The sequence below is a fragment of the Synchiropus splendidus genome, chromosome 9 (assembly GCF_027744825.2).
Source record: "Synchiropus splendidus isolate RoL2022-P1 chromosome 9, RoL_Sspl_1.0, whole genome shotgun sequence".
Classification (NCBI taxonomy): Eukaryota; Metazoa; Chordata; class Actinopteri; order Syngnathiformes; family Callionymidae; genus Synchiropus; species Synchiropus splendidus.
In genome coordinates this window covers 6,622,438-6,640,082 of record NC_071342.1, presented here as the reverse complement: position 1 = coordinate 6,640,082, position 17,645 = coordinate 6,622,438, and the positions used below count along the sequence as shown (strand labels likewise).

General features: G+C 41.1%; 1 protein-coding gene across 1 annotated transcript in view; it reads right to left on the bottom strand.

The window, feature by feature from the left end:
• The window catches only part of sorcs3b (sortilin related VPS10 domain containing receptor 3b), a 75,240-nt gene extending 57,880 nt beyond the window's left edge, over nt 1-17,360 (bottom strand). Inside the window, exon 1 of the mRNA XM_053874368.1 lies at nt 16,602-17,360. Within this exon, the coding sequence (XP_053730343.1) occupies nt 16,602-17,186 (585 nt within the window). The 5' untranslated portion in view covers nt 17,187-17,360. The remainder of the gene's footprint in view (nt 1-16,601) is intronic.
• Nucleotides 17,361-17,645: the final 285 nt, after the last annotated feature.

Genomic DNA, 17,645 nt, shown 5'->3' with positions numbered 1-17,645 from the left:
TTATGAGAAAGATGTGGTCGAAAGGGTGGTCTTACTCAGTCTCCGTCTCATCTGTGGACCAAATTGATTGTTTGTACTTTTATGGGCGAAAACGCACTCAGGGGACACTGCTTTCATCAAATAAACCCCCGCTAAAGTGTCCCCGGCGCATTAGCCTAGCGTTCCTATGTTTGCCGATGACTCCTGCGGTCAGATAGCCTTGATTCATCCAGCTCCACAGGTCTGAGGAATCAATTGAGCCCATCATGGGGGAATTAAGAAACAGGCCGAGGTTTTCACCGATAACGTCTCTGCATTGTGAGGCGCCAGCACAAACGCCAGCTTCTTGCTGCTGTTGTTTTTAAAAGAAGTGTGTTCCAGACTCAAGGACAGATCTTTCAGAATTTCATAAGCTCATTTAGTTCTGACTGCTCAATAAGATGCGTCCGAAACGGGTGAAAAGAAGAAAAAGGTTCCATTGTGTGTCATGTTTTTAAGAATTTAACAGTCATGTCTTATGTTACAGCTGCGCTTTTTACTCTCTCAATGAGATCGTTTATGTTGGAATGGAACAATGACGGGCTTATTGGAACATAACTCAGAGACGATTGCTCCGTGCTATCATCATTGTCATTTGAGACAAAGACTGTGGACTACAGGGATCAGCTGTTTGACAGGTAAGAGAAAGACCCGGAGTGTCAGCCCACATCTAAGCAGTTATCAGGTTTGGGAAGGTTGGCGGGAGAAAGGAGAAGAAACGTTGAGGACAAATATCACATGAGAGAGAGGCGATTTGAAGAGGAGCCAGGAGACTGAGTGGATAGACTGGACTGTGTCAAGAGTCTGGCTACAGGGTGGGGCTACGAATGAAGATCAAAGTTGTCATATAACTACACAAAATGCTTGTATTTTTCTTTATTTTCATTCTTTAAGTATGCCTGGTTTCATGGTTGTGTATTGCGTGTTTATTTCTTCTTCGTGTGTTTTGGCTTGAAATCGTGGCTGTCCTCTCCCTTTTTTCTTTATTGAAGAGGTGAGTGACCACGTTTTGTACTCATTGCCATCTTGCACTTTCATTCTTTTGTATTGTCTCATCTTGCATCATCCTGTCTTCTTGTATTTGACCGCATTGTTTAGTGTAGATATTTGCATATTTTTAAGCACAGTAAATGTTTTTATTTAATCTTTTTTTCCTCACTCGATGTGTCGGTGATGTATGTATTTATTTTCAGTGTGGAGAGTGAGCAACTGTAAGGCTGATTTGGTTTTATTCCCCTAGGAATCAGAATCAGCGATTAAAGTGTCCTCCTGCGATAGTGGTCTGCTTCTTCTTGATTTTAACAAGAAAGACACAACACAGAAGCGCACCGGCCACATGAGTACAGTTCAACACTAAGGGCTGGGAACCCCAAGCCAAGAGGGCATTTTACCCAACAAAGAGGTGAATTGCCTGAGCAACCAAAACATTGTCAAGGAAAATAACTTTGGCAAATTATACGTCCATATTTTTTAACTTCATTCTGACCTTCACATTTCTTTGAAGGATGCTTTTAAGGGAATGTTCAGACTATATCCTTGAGATGGTTTTGACTTGTCCGGCCGCAGATCCTCCTTTGATGCTGCATCATCTATTTTCTACTTTGTCTTCCGTTTGACAAGGTGTGGACTTTAATACGCATTACATTGTGAACAAGAAGGGTGGCGCCAAAATGAATAAATAAAGACAAATAAAAATGCATACAAAAATGTAAGTGGATTCATTACAATTTATATTTTTAATTTATTAATAAATTAATAAGGCTCATAAATTGATAAAAGTTGTATATGAATTAGGGATGCTGTGAACGATCGGTCACCGATCATTATTGGCCGATTTCAGCGTGATCGATCAGGCGACCTGACAAAGCCCCACTGGTTGTGTCTGCCTTCATCCGCCACCTGAATCTGAAACATCCGGAATGGAAACTTCCATAAATGCAGTGCTCTCTGTCTCGGAGTCCCGCTACGAGCAGCCAGTATGTAAATATTTCATAGCGATAGATAAGTCTCAAGAGATTCACCAACCTGCGACGTCTCACGTCGAATTAAATGTTTCCAGTTGTCCTTTTGACAGAATAGTCGCTGCTGCGAGGTTCTTCTATTTTTTTGCCTTCTTGAATTGGTATATAAAAACGTGTCTGAATTAAAATGACTTTATGGTTCATTTTTTTTTACATGTACACTGAGGACTCATCATTTTGATTATTCGGTATCGATATTGGTGATCGGCAGCAAAAATCCTGATCGGAGCATCCCCAATATGAATGTATATACAATTATTATTTGTTGTCATTATCATTCAAAAACTCATTTAAAAATGGACCTAATGTGTAAAAAGTATAAGTAATAAAATATTTAATGTGCAATTTAAAGATTGATATATATATATAGATAGATAGATAGATAGATAGATAGATAGATAGATAGATAGATAGATATAGATAGATATAGATATAGATAGATAGATAGACAGATAGATAGAAATTTAAAAAAGAAAATTAGGACCATTATGCATTTGTGCAACTGAAAAATTATCTACTCACCATCTGTTACTGTTACCAGACAGGGGTTGGTGTTCCCCAACTGGCAGACGTGTTACTATTAAAAAGAACAAATTTCTTGTTTGCCTTTTATGTAATTCCACTCAGTGTAAAGGCAGAAGAGAACAGAACAGCTTCTGAAACTGCTATTTAATCACAGAACAAACACAGTTCACACTTCAAATTTGTTGCTTCAAATTTCAAGATAGTCCTCGCAGTGAACCAGCCATCTGCACCGAGCACAGTATGAAACCACCCAAATTAGAGGAGTTAACCACCCGAGAAACCAAACCATTGATTATAAATAGACAATTAAATTTGCTGCCAGGCTTTTTTTTTTTTTTCTCTTAGAGTGGCCACTTCGAATCTTATAAGAAGTCTCCAATCTGGAACTGTTTGGTGGCTTTCAGCTCCAGTTCTGCCTGCAGGAGTCTTTGCTGCGAGCCAGGAGCTGTGGTGGAACCAAATGCCGGCCGAGGAAGAAAAGGATAATCCCAGATCGCGGGCAGAATGAGGCTGAATTATCATTCATATTCCACTGATTTCTTTTTTGCTCCTCAAGAAGCAAGATTTAAACTCCTCCATTAAATGTGAAACATGGGCGCCGTGCCTGATTTAAGGGTTCATCTTCTGGTTTCATTTCAACCTTAATGTTGTGCTTCTATGAGATCGGAGCATTTGCTGTAAAAAGCATGAAAACAAAATGCAAGCTCCCTTCCTTTCAGGTCAGAAGAAGGTGTAAAAGTGAACTTTGTGCTTTAGGTTTGCCAAAATCTCCATCCCACTTTGTATTCATCTGTGTGGGCATCTACCGTTCTGGATTCTGGGTCAACCTGTTTACCACTCTCGAAAGAAGTATTATGATACTTGCATGGAACTTAATCATAAAAAAATCCCAAACAGAATCTATTCCACACGTGGTAAATGAAAAGACTTGATTTTGTTGATTTTGAATAAACCAAAATAACAGCCTCATTTTCCATCATGTTCCATATCCCCAAATACAATAACACAAGAGTGGAGGTGTGTCCAAACAAATCATTTATTTGTCCATAACCTTCTTGCATTTTTATTCATTACTGGGACAACAGCGGGTTCTTTGAAGGACCAATTCCCCGGACTCAAAATACCAAACTGTCTGGTGCTGATAAGCGCGACGCTGATGCCAACATTAGTGGGTGTTCAGTCCTCGACTTCTGATGCTCAAGACACCGGTTCACATCTTTGGCTCTTGTGAGCGAGACAACAAAAGCACTTTGTTCTGGTTTGCAGCCAGCAGGTTTGTCAGGCAGGAATAAATGAATAAACCCCTGGATTAAATAAACTTGTACCACCTCCTCCTGTTTTGCTCTATTAACCCTTAATGCAGTCCTTTTCAACGCTACGTTAATTGAATATTTATAAATAATTGTGCGCGGGATTGGCTTCCATTCTGCCTTTGTAATTCGTCCTGATATTGTCACTGAGGAGCATGGAATCAATCCCAGCTGAGATTGTGCTGAATTATGCAAAAAGCTGATAGAACCAATGCAGGAAAAGGAGAGCAAACAATCAAACATTCATTAGGAATACAGACCGCAGCAGTCGATCTGAGCAGCCGCCACATGTATGTCTGAAATACAGAACCTGAGGCAGGAGGAAAAACAACACAAGACTGTAAGACAAACAAGACAGAGACGTCTACTTGGATTTAAACAGATCTGCTATCAAAGAGTGAGAACGGAAGAGAAGCAGTTGGACCGATGCTTGCAGTGGTTGAACTCCGTATTGAGTATAAAACACACCATCACCGCTGAAAGTCTAGTAATACACTTTAAGCAAAGCCATTTTTGAACTTCTGGTCCTCTGAGTATGAATTTCATACATGAGTAGAGTTTCAATTCTCGTCTGTCAGAAGAGGTGAACCTCAGACAGCTGACAGAAACCTCCACAGATGTGATTCTTTGTGTCCTTCCATCCAAATACAGAAGCAATCTACAGTGCTTTAACTGATAGCGATAGATAGAACAATGTTTACAGTGGAAATCAGCAGCTAGCTCAGAATATTTCCCACCATTAGCTAAACTGTACTGTACAGTTAGCATCTGAAATCTGAATTGGCAGTTTTTTCTTATAGCCATGAACCAAACTTGGAGGCAGGTATGTGGTTTGTTACAGAAAGTGGGAGAATCCTTGAGACAGCAATCCAAAATGGCTTCCCCAAATGTAGACAGGAAGTGAACATTTTGAACCAAAGAAATTGTAGATGCAAACGGAGCGCATGAGTCATGCATGAGAATAACTTTCATGGGCAACACTATCTTGCTTTACACACTGCTGTGACATCATTCCCAGTTCCAACTTCCCACTTCTGAGGCAACTGGGACAAAGTGTCTCGAGTGGTTTGCATGTAGTCAAACACATACACACCTGTCTGTTCATACAAATCATATACAATTGCGAGTTCTTAAGACAGCACACCACAATTTGGGCAAAATAAGCATGTGCATCATGGCTAGCACTTTTGCAGTCACGAGTGTTGTTAAAGGGGTTTTCTGAAACATTGTCCCTTCTAAGGTAACATATTGATGATTGTCAAAAGGACATTTTGTGTCCAACGTTGACACTACAGAAATAGGATTACATCAGGGCTTGCAGCCACTACTTGTTTGCTATTGTTACGGACAGACGAGTTCAGGGACCATGATGTTTGGTGATGATACAGTGATCTGCAGAGATAGGTCAGAATAGTGAGGCAGAGGCAGGAGGACCATGGCGGTTGCAGGGAGAACAGCTGAGGTCAAGTATTTGGAACATCTTTGCAAGTGGAAATGGTTACTCTATTCAGTGAATCTCTAAGCTATGTGCAAGTATTGTGTATGGGTGATGGTGCAGCGCCATGGATGTTTTGCATTGTGGGGAATTTTTTGCCAGTCTCCACAAATCCAAGCCTCAACTTGGAGAGGAAAACTTCAAAATAATGAGGTAACTGTAATTGGGTTTATGTTTGGTTCAGAGTCCTAGGTAAGTTTAGCCATTTGTTTTGGAAGGTTAGGTTTAGGGTGAGAGGCTGGAGAAAGGGTTATGGCAACAAGTGGACCCCAGAAGGATAGAGTTACCAACGTGTGTTTGTATCCTTGTATAGCTGTACTTGTGGGGACCAACCTTTTGAAAACACAGGCCCTAGTGGGGGTCTTTTGCCGGTCCCCACAAATTTAAGCCACAATTTGAGGATTGAAACTTCAAAATAACTGGGTTGTTATAAGTAAATTTAAGTTTGGTCCTGGTTAAGGTTAGCCATTTGTGTTGAATGGTTAGGTTTAGTCTGAGGCTGGGGAACGGGTTACGGCAATAAGAGCACCCCACAAGGATAGAGATAGCAACGTGTGTGTAATGGCAGTTGTTTCCTTACGTCAAATAACCACTCATAGGAGTGAGGTGCTAGGGAAGCATGAATGACAACATTGGTCGCAGGATTTGTGTGCAGGTAAATGTCTGTGAAAACAAGCTTCTCTAAACTATTTCAACTCGCTATTTTTTGTGCATATACTTTCCATATACTTTCAGGATTTGCATGCTTGAGAGTCAATCACGTGTTTTCGGAATTGACCTTGAACAGCCGTGTTGTAAAAACAGTACACACATATACAAGTGAAGATGATAAGAACGATTACACTCATGACTCAGCAGCTTCTCTTTGCATTTTCAAAGCAAACATCCAACAACACACATTTGGGAAGAGATCAACTCTCCACTTTAATTCTGGAATAGCCCTCCGCCGCGACTGTTTTTAGCTAGCTTAACATTTCTCAGAATTTTTTTTAGAGAGTGAGTCATCGTCGCTGTCATGAAAATGAAATTCCTGTCAGTCACAAACTACAACGCAGCATCTGGTGGGTCTTGCTATAAAAGAACCGGTTCAGAGACTCTTCCATCGTTTTCCAGATGTGTCGCTCCGCGTTTGGCGGTGGGATGAAAACACGCTCCTTATTTGCTGCGTGTGCCACTTCAGGTGGATCTTTGTCTCGCATTAGCCGCCAAAAAAAGAATGATTTTCCCGCGGAACTAATGCGCTCCTGCCACAGCAAAGTGCAGAGTCAAACAAGTCATTAGCTGGACTGACACTCCTCGCCACACACGTATCCGCGCCACACCGGACACAGCACTTGGCCCAGCTGATGGCATAAGAGGTGGCATTTAAAAAACATGCTCATCAAGACGCACAATATTAGAGCTCCCTCTCAAAGGCCAATTAATGAAGCGCATCCTCAATCAGAAAATGCATAAATTTGCTTTCATAACCAACAATCACAGCTATAGTTTGTCACTCACTCCTTCAACGGATATTCAACTAATTAATCACATGCAAATCCGTGGAACGTTCTCCGGCGTCGCCGCTTTGATCGGGGAGGGAAAGCGTGCGTGCGTACGTGCGCAGTCAGAGTGGAACCCAGAGATGACAGCGTCCTCACAGAGACAGGGGATCTGGACCTCTATTTGCTACTTAAAAAGCACTTTGTGGGACACAACTGCAGTTTAAGTGCTGGGGAAGTGCTGAGAGCCAATGTTGATGGGATGCATTATGGTCTCCCAGCACAAATCATTCATGGACCAAGATGAAAGTCCTTTGAGTAAAAACTGGGATTTCCACTAAATTATGACCACGGCCAGTGTAGAAATGCTACTGTCTCTAAAATCTTTTTTTTTTTTTTTTGATCCATCAAACCTCCTGAGCCGTTGGATTCGCCGTGGTTTCCATCAGATTCTCACGCGCACACGAGCTGACAGCTGACCGCCAGCCATGGTCAGGCAGGATTTATGTCTCCACATCTCTATATTCCTTCATCATGACTTCCATCTATATATAACTGTGTTGCGCATGGCTTCACCTCAGCTTTTGTCAGATGGTAAAGACAGATGATGGCCAAGGAAGCATCGCTGTTCACACTCGGTAAACAACTAGTGATCCAGCAGTTAGCAGCCCAGTGTGACCCATTACAGAGACGCAACAGACGTTTAGTTAAGAACAAGTCCTTGCACCAGATGGGATCTTCAGTCTTCTGACTGCAGGTGCTTGGTTTTCCCTTAATCTCTGAGAGTGCTCCACGGATGTCCGGAAGATGTGTGGGACTGAGAAGTCTGTGAGTGCAGCCAGTGTGTGAGGAAGCCACATGTTGGCTCAGGGGCCACTTGCAGTCCCTGTGATACCATCGGTGCCATCATCATAAGCACAACGCCACGATGGAAACTCCTTTAAATGTACATGAATATGATAAAGTCAGATTTTTTTAGGTATATATTTTTTATCTTTAAAGGATGCTGAAAGCTTGTTTTAGGCATAACATGTTTGCTAAACAAAAGTTAAATTAAAGCTTCTTTATTACTGTAGATTCATTTTCATGATAATTTCATAATTAAATTAATAAAAAAATATGTCATTTTTGGATAATGGATTTTGAGAACAATTTATTGTTTTAAATAATCGCAAAGTATACAATTACTTGTTTTATTTTTTCAAATTTGACATATTTTGGAAAATTTTGAAAATATTCAATGACTTTTTAGAACTTATAAATGATGGCTAATTTGATTTAAAAGCCAACACAGGTTTATTGGGAAGAATGTTTTTTTGTGTTTTTTGTTTCGTGACTGTGTAAGCAGACCCTCTCTTGCAGACGCCACTGTTTTTTTTGTTGTTTGTTTTGTTTCTCTTCCATCCTGTGAGGCATTCACATGTCAACTCACCAAACTGACAGAAAACTGGTTTGACTCATGGAGTGCTGACCACTCAGCAAATGAGTCCTCCCAAGATATACACTGCTGCCGTCAATTGAGTTTACATGAAAACAGCAACAGAAGTAAGTGAGATAAAAGTATAAAACAGATCATTTCAATAATGTTCAGATAGAAATCTAATTCAGAAATGTAAGTTTTAATTTAAGGAGATGAAAGTTTGTCAAGTCATCAGTCCACCTTTCCAGCAGCAAGAATATGTCTAGTATAATTAGATTATCGATAATAGAATTTTATTGCAGTATAGATCCAAACGATTAACGTGACTTATAAACCTGAGCCACATTTCAACATGGGAAAATGTAAAGATTACAGTAGAAAAACAAATGTTAGAATTCAAACCCCACAAAAACTGCATGTTTGCACAAAAAATATGTTGCGTTATGACCAAAAAACTATATTTCTGATGGAGAAAAAAAGACAAAAATGGATAAGGTTGTGATTTTTTTTTTTTTTAAACGCAGTTCTATATAAAATGAAAATGTATTTCATGCCACACAGTTCCCCAGGTCTGATGAAAACGTTGCCAAATCCTGTCTGTTTTTTGACGCGTGTGAGACATTTAGAGTAACAACAAATGGATGTGTTATTCATAAGTTATCAAGACAAAAGTCAAAGCCTGTCAAACCTTTATCCTCACTTAAAAATGAAAACATCGGAAGCTGTTTAATACACGTTTCATCATCTCTTAACACCCATAAACCTCGGTCAAACACCTCTGTGTATTGGGAACTTATTCCATTTGATTTTTTCGGATCAAAGACTTGGGATTCGAGCCGCCCTGGCATGTTAAATGGAAGCGCTGTCTGTCTAATGATGCGCTTTTCAACACAGGTGTCCCCCCAGGCCACAGCATTTCCTCTTTTTTACTATCTATTTATACCAGCGAGATTATGTGCAACAATAACTGCCTGATTCTGATTAAGTATGCGGACAATGCGGCCCAGGAGGCTCGTCTGACTTCCAGTCAGTAGCGGCAGAAAAACGTTACACAGCCGACAGATTGGTTTGACTCTCATCACCTCGGACCAAGCGAAAGAGGAAAAAAAAAAAAAAGCGAGATTTCACTCCTCAGCCAAAGAACAGCTGGTCTCATCAACACTGGCGCAGCTCGAGATGACCAGGCGCGAACTTATTGACTTTATTTAATCCTGCTTGAAGTATCATTTCAGCAGTGAGAGAGGGCAGGATGTAACATCAATAGAGACGTTCATTAACCTTAATCCCTGGAATTGAAGAGCGTCACAAGTCTCAGAGTAAACTGCACCATCACGTCTCACTGCTGCACAATTATATCAGCAACCTGTCATCGCAGAATAACAAGGTAGTTCCATTTGGAGGGTAATTTTATTGACGTTATACTCAGCATTGTTTGGTTGCCGATCAAATGTGTGCGCTGACGCCAAAGTAGGTCATCATTTGGACACAACAAAAGATAACCTGGTCCGTTAGGTGAAGATTCACTGCCCAAACTTGGGTTCAATACTAGACATTATTTTTTAGCTACAATTATATTTGGGATCCATAAAAACAATTTCTTTTTAAATGATTATTTTTACATTTGAGACAATTCATTTGAGTTTAATAAACAGTATGTTCACATTGAGATGAGTGAGTTCATTATTAAACTTTATTTATATCATATAAATATTCAGAGAAAAATTGAACTATAAATATTTATACATGAAACGACTGTGAACTAGATATGATTACTTGTAATTCATTGAAAATATGTGTGATGTGATGCATTTTACGGGGAATGAAATAAAAGAGTTCATACATTTGATTAAACATATTGAGTTTTTAAAAACTGAAACAGTAAATCCTTGACAAGTGAAAATCTGTGACCTTGAAGAACTCTTTTGTTTAAAAATAATTGATGCATTACAAGTCATTTTCGTACATATTTGAAAAACACACACCAACCCCCCTCTTTACCATGGCTTTATGTTCCTTTTTTAACACTCTGTTGTGACATCGATTACATGATGAATATTGTGTATCCTCAATAGAAGACTACAGGGGAACAAAGCACTATGTTTAGCGCCAACGGCAATTAAAAAATCTGGTGTTTTCCCATATTTGCTGTGAAAATGAATCAAAAAGAAACATGATTTGTTCTCTATTAAGGTGTCAAAGTTGAAGTCATTTTTATAATGGGGCGCTGAAACATGTTTTTCCTTTTTTTTTTTTTTTCTTAAGGAGGGTTTGAGGGTGTTGATTGTACAGGTACATCTTACAGCAATAATAAAAACCCCAGATATAGCTAAATAAAGATAAATATGTTATCTGTCTGTTGAATGCTCCTTCTACTGTATGCCTCCTGAAGTAATTGGTGCAGCTGGCTATGATTCATGTTGCATTCCAGTTACCTCAGAAGTTGGAAGTCCGAGCTGGGAAAAACATCACAGCCGAGGTCAGTGGGTTCCAGTTTTTGAGGTTGGAAAAGAATATGGCGACGTCCACGAAAAGGTATTCTCAAATGTACGAACGAATATAAGCTACTTCTTGATAAATACTGTAGGATGAAAAGGAAATACTAATTTGTAGAATGTGTCTGTTTCCGTCAGTGTATTTAATTTATGATAAACTTCTACGTCCTGTTTTAAGTTTGGGGAAGCCAGCTTGGTTTGCAAACTCTGGCTAGTGAGAATTCTCCCACCGTAAGAAATGTGATGTTGGCTGACGTCAGGGAGGGGGGCGGAGCTGGGACTTTCCAAGTTCTGAGGACAACTGCGATGTATAACACAGATGTATTGCTTGTAGCCTTCCAGTAAAAGAACTGCCTACTCCTCCTAAAATGCAGATTTGTATATGAAGCTCAGGACCAAGAATTGCCCTCTATTGAAAGCGTTCCTGAAATGACGTCATGACGATGTGTTGAAGATAACTTGACGGTCAATAAACGCAGTCACCTCTCGTGTGAGCTCTTAGCCCCTGCCTCTACTTGCCTTGCCTTGCTTGGCACAGTCAGCTTGCAACACAACAACCACACCCAGAATGGCCCACGGAATGGGGTGATCACAGTCAGCTGTACCAACTAGGAAGCACAGTAGGCGCCAACTGGTCCATATGAATGGGTGATATGAAACACAGAAAAAAATGGACTGACACAAGACATCAAAATCCTCTTGTAGCGGCATGAAAGAGTGAATTGCTATTTTCTCTTGAAATGTACCACATTTCTGGATGAAACGAAACCCAGTGCAGAGTTCTAGCGAGGTCCAACTTCTTTGTAAAAAGTCACAGAAATAATCATGATAACTGACTATATAGCATTTAAATAAGTGGAATTTATCTCGTGAATGGACATATGACAAAGTAAATAATTCTATTAATGATTATCTCTAAAGAAAGATTCAATTCACTATAATTAAGTGCAGTCAACTGATGGCGAAATAATTAAATGATTAGAACCTCACAAAATACACAATTTTTTTCCCAGTCGTGTGACTCTCACTGAAGCTCAGAGTGTCCTAGTTTGGCCATGAACACAAACACAGTCAGTCAGGAACCACAACTGATTCTGCTGCCAATAACTCCCTGATCATCAGCAGTCACTTGGCTCCCACACTAAGACTCTGGCCTTCAGGAGGATGAGGAATGGATCCCCAGCGAGTGCGTAGCATGTTTGTGTTTTACAGACGAATCACACACGCCTCGGGCTGCGTAGCGCCCGTCCAAATGACTTGACAGGGAGTGAATTTGAAGTCAAATATGAGTGTCACCACACACTCACATGGACGCTGCTACACATGTTCCATCATGACTTGATCACTTAAGAGGCCGTCGAGGAACATTTAGGAGGCAAGAAGATGTGTACAGGCGAATCAATCCAGCATGTGCTTAAGAAGCATGAATGTAAAAGTGATCTCATGCAGCATGCGCGTTTCCCCCATGAACAAGCCCAATCAATGCCATCTATATAACAGCCAGCGAGCGATGACGGCAGCATCTGAAAACTATAAATTAGAAAAACAGCTAAGACACAGATTGGCGAGCATGTTCGCTTTCATATTGCTCTCCCTTCAAAAGCTGGTGGGATTAAACTTCTTGGTCAGATCAGAGGCGAAAATGTCCTGAAATGAATATCAAATAGAAGAAGCTTGGACCACAGGAACCAAGTCATTTCCCCTCAAACGTCCCCTTTAGATTGAATTTATTATCAGTCATTTACATCTAATATAGTCGGAGCTATATCACCTCGTCGTAAAATGCCATCAATTTATTCTCTGCCGATCCAGGCACGCTTTTGGGAACGGTAGCCGCTGTTCGGACTGCATATATCTGAAATCTGAGTCTGTCAGTAATGACGCTGGGAGCTGTGTTTAACAGAACAAAAGCCTGGACGACAGTGACAATATCAGGGAGAACGGATGCTCAGGGGAGCGTTGGGTTCGCACAGTTTTCATTTCTGAGCTGGAACTGAGTGAAATGCACTGAAAATTTAAACAGATCATGACTCGCTGAAGCTTCCAGTGATTTTGACAGCAAGAGACAAGACTGGTGACAAGACGAGATGAGAGAGAAACGTCTGTTTTTGTCATCGGAACTAGGACTCGGCCATCTTAAGAACATCTACGTCAAGATCTAGTCCAAATACAGCCACGATTAAGTCAATAATATACTTGAAAGATATAGTGAGATCACGTCAACATGTTTGGAGTACATCACACACAAAAAACAGCAGTAGCAACACAAGTAGAGTTATGCAGTAGTAAAGCAGTGACCCTTAAAGCAGCATAAGGTAGTGGGAGAATATTTGTTTTTGGTGCCGCCACTGTAATTGCAAACTGTCATAAAAGTGGGTCCACAATCCCGCCCCAAAGTCCACAAGTTTAAATGTTCATGAGGAAGGACCACAGGAAATATACGGGGCAATCAACCAGGGAATTCATGAAACATTTGTCTATCGTTCAACATCGGCAATCGATCATTTGAGCCAGCGTGGAAAGCCTGGAAGCAGCCAGAGGCTGAGGGAAGCTGACAGAAGACCCAGATAATAAGACTTTATTTATACAGCTTGCTTGAGAAAACTGTTCACAAGTTGCTTTAGTGGCAACCTCATAGGGCCATTGGTTGCAGGGGTCAACAAGAAAGAGCCACAGTGGGTGCCGTGTCTGCTTGGTTGGTTGGTTGGTTGGAACAAAAACCCACGCCCACTGTGGCCTCCACTGGAACCGTTTGGAGACCCCTGGTCTGGAGAGTCACCTGGTGAATGTTAGGCTGCCTAGAGGTGCATTATAGGAATAGCTAGAGAGCACTTCATGACCCTTCAAAATGAATATTTAATATTTGCTGTAATAATAGCAGAATTATACAGCTAAAATTGTAAATGTTATTTATGATATGAACATATCTTGTTTTAGTACAATGATTTGCATGAATGTAAGGTGGGGCAGCGAGGTAAAGCTAATAACAATGAACGTACATCTCTACTGTGAACTACCAAAACCTCGGGTGGGTCCACAAACTTCCCAGAGGAGCACTAGGAAATTTTTATCAGTGTATTTAGCTTTTCCATCCCAGACCTGTGTAAACTTTTGCCACCATCCTGAGTGTTTCCACCAAGCTTTTAAATATACTGTGACATTATTATGCAACACTATGTGCTCTCTTGCAATCTTTCAGCAGTAAACAAAGAGAGGTTACAAATTTTCAACTTTTTAGACGAAGATAAAAGCAGGGACACGTTGAAATTGTGTCAAATTAAAAGTCAGATTACCCGCCAGCAATCTGCCTATTATACATAGTTATTGAGGATATTGGAGTAAATTCGGTCATGGAATTCCTCAACTAAGGAAAACACCTTTTTTTCTTTCTTTTTTTGTTTGTTTTTTTCCAACTACTACCTATTCAAGTTAAACCATGGCATTATTACATTAATAAAAAAGCTCTCATAAAATGTCTGAGTAAGCATGAATGTCTGAATAAAGATATAAAATGCTCCAGCATGTTGCTTGTTTGCAAAACGGCTCACAAAACAGAGAAATCTACACCTAGGATTTTTCAGGAAATGTTGACAGTGGGACATGAAATGGATGACTCAATTTTGGCAGCGTTCCGAGTCACTATCTAGATCTACTAACTATTTTAAGTCTCATTACTCCATGTGGCGCAGTTCCCACTTTCCACACCTACTGTGTGCACCACGGCGTCTAGTTCCGTAACGTTCCTGCCACCTGCTGTGCTGTCAAGCTCACTGCAATCAATAAAAATTCAATTTTGCTAAAAAAAAAACCAAGAACAATATTTTTTAAAACATAAAAAACGAATGAAAATATATACATTGTGCCTGGAAGATAGTGGCATGATAGAGGTCTGCGCTCTCCAGAATGCTTTTCTATTTTTCATTTTTTATTCATGCTAGGTTTTCTAAGGTCACGTTTTCCCTCTTTTTATCTCTCTGTTTAGAGAGAGGAGCCAAACAAGTCAGCGATGAATCCTTCACCACAAACTGTAATCAGGTATGCCCTGTTTTTGTCTGCATTTGAAATTGAACAGCACCGACAGGTATACAGTAGTCTGTAAGTAGTCAAAAAATACCATTGGTATTAACAAATTTCACTGTCCATGACAAAAAGAAAGTTGGAAAATTATAAAAATTACATGAAGTGAATTCTTTAAAAATGGTTAAAGATGGATGGTGGGGAATATAAAATGAATCCCATCAGAGTCCGGAGTGTTGGAGTCAGTTAAATCTGGCCCTCGGTTTTCCTCAGCCATCCTTTAGACAACCATGCAATGGCACCTTTAATGGCCTCCATATTGCAATATGTAAATCACGAGTGATTATGGCACCTCAGCACTGGCTATCAGTGACGCTCCAGAATAACAAACTCAGATGTTAGCATACAAACAACACCAGTTTTAGATGGCATACATCGATATCGTTTATCTGACACTCACATCTGTGTCGCTGCTTCCAAGTCAACACTGGTGCCACACAAACCGTGTTTTTGCGTTCAACGAAAGATCACGGTGCGATAACTGCTGTAGCTCATATCACTTGTGTATGCGGAACATGTCATGTAAAAGATAAAATCTTCTCCAGTCTGTTACCGTGGTGGTGTAACACGGTGTACAAACCTAACAGGCATGGAAGGAAGTGAGAGAGCAAAGGAGAGGGTGGAGATTTTGGTCTGAGCTGCAACATCGTGTCAGTCAGTCCAACCGTCTCTGAGTGTTTTGCATCATGCCCACACCGAGCATATCGCAATGCTGCATTCATTCACGCAATTAGGTGACAGAGTAGGCGAGCGTCAAATGTCAATGATGGAGGTGAACTCCATTTGCCAAAAAGGTCAGGCTGTGTCTCATCAGCATCTTGTGCAGGTTCAGGTTGGACACAATTATTTTAATGAAACCTGCCGCACCTATTACTTGATTACTTCATAAATTATTAATACTTTATGATTGCAGGGTAAAAAAAATGTATTCTCATAAAGATGGGGGTCAAACAAAGCCACCTCTGGGGTTAAATGTTTAATTGAAAGTCAAATTACAGTTTAAAAGTGCAGAATTATTCAGCAGCTGAAGAATAGGCGCTGCAACAGTCCAGAGGCAGAAGCCCAAATTGAATCATGACTTTCATAAATTGAGCATTAGTATGAAATTAAACAGTATAATAGACTCCAGGAAAACCGCTGTGTGTGTGTTTGTATACCTGGATGTGTGTCTCTAGGTGTGTCAATGAGTGTTTTCAGAGCGTGTATGTAAATGCTTGTGTGAACATGTGTTGTTATTGGTCAGCAAGTGTGTTGTTGGTGGGGTGTTTATGTTTATAGTGACAGAATTTTCAGATGAAAATGCATTCTTATTATAGTTTTTGTGTCTGCAAATGTGCGATGAATAGTATGGTGCTGTGCGTGTGTGAAATATGTGCTGTTGTGTCTACTTCAGTTGTGCCATTGTGTTTTCAAATGTGATTTGCCCCTACATTTTGAAGCGTGTTTGTGTGGTGTCGCTTGTTACGGAGACGCTACACTTGTTGGTATTGGCGCGCAATTTTCAACAAATGTGATTGGAGTGTCGCGTGTGGCGTTTGATTTTTTGTTTAAGAAAATGTCTTTGCGCCTCACAAAGTCATTATGTTTCTTGTGCGACTATTATCTCTTTGTTAGGGGATGTGCACTCAACATAGGATCGTGTTTCATTTGCTCGGTCGAGAGGCGCGCGTGGACAAGTGTGCGTAAAGATGTGCCACAAACTAACAGCGCGATTACAAACAATGAGATTTACTCAAGAGTCAAAGATGAGTGTGAAACTCACGCTGCTGTTGTGTCCGGACCAGTGCACCATCGCCTGGTTGTGCGCCGAGTCTCCGGCCAGCGCAAAAGTGGAGGTGTCCAGGTGCGGCTCACTTTGTCTTTGGCTGGATCCCTTTGCGTCATCGCCTGCTCGCCGGTAATCGGCTCTGTAGTGAGAAACACCCGGGACACCCTCCAGAAACGACGCTCTGCTTGTATCCACATGGTCAGCGCGCGTCTCCACACTCCGCTTCGCCTTGACCGGACGCTGCTCCGAAAACGTTCCGGACTTTCCAGTCGATGTTTCCAGAATCTTTTGGGCAAATTGTCCGCTTATTTGGGTTTTGCGGTCGAACCAGCCTCGAGCTTTATCACCCTCGTCTTTGTTTGGATATGACGCACCAGAATCAACTGATTCAAACGCGCGTAAAACTTTATAGTCGTCCGCAGCTCCCCCGCAAAAAGACCGCTCAGTCTGCGTAAAATCCACACTAAACCTTCGGTCTGGTGTGAAACTTATATCCGCCTCTGCCAAAAACTTGTGCTGAAAGTAAAACACCAGCGCCAACGACAAAAGAGAAGAACTCCCAAACGACCAGAGTCCCATTGTGCTCCGTTAAAAAGGAGTAGTTTGTAAAGAGGGGGGAATGGTGCGAGGGAGCTTTTTCAACTTGAGAAAAAATCACATCAGCGGTGTGAAGAGGAATCTGCTCGGCAGACCTGCTCACGTCCAGGAATTTGTCAAAGTGAGGAGCAGTGGGGAGGTGCTGCGCGTCAGCGACGACGGAGAGCGGGCTGCAGGAGCGGAGTGCGCGCAGACTTCAGCAGCAAACATGCTTCTGCTACGCGCGCAGTTTTTGTTGACTCCCAGTCGGCTTGTTGAGATATTGTAGCGCAAGTCTCGCGTCAACCAACTACGGGTTTAAACTGCGTAGTTGGGGCGGAAACTAACTTATGTGCGCGCGCTTTTGGTGATGTCACATCAGTGGTAGATAGTCGGGTTGGAATCACATATATAGTGAGCCAACGTGTGCTCCTTATGTATGTCATTGCCCATTGTTCAATG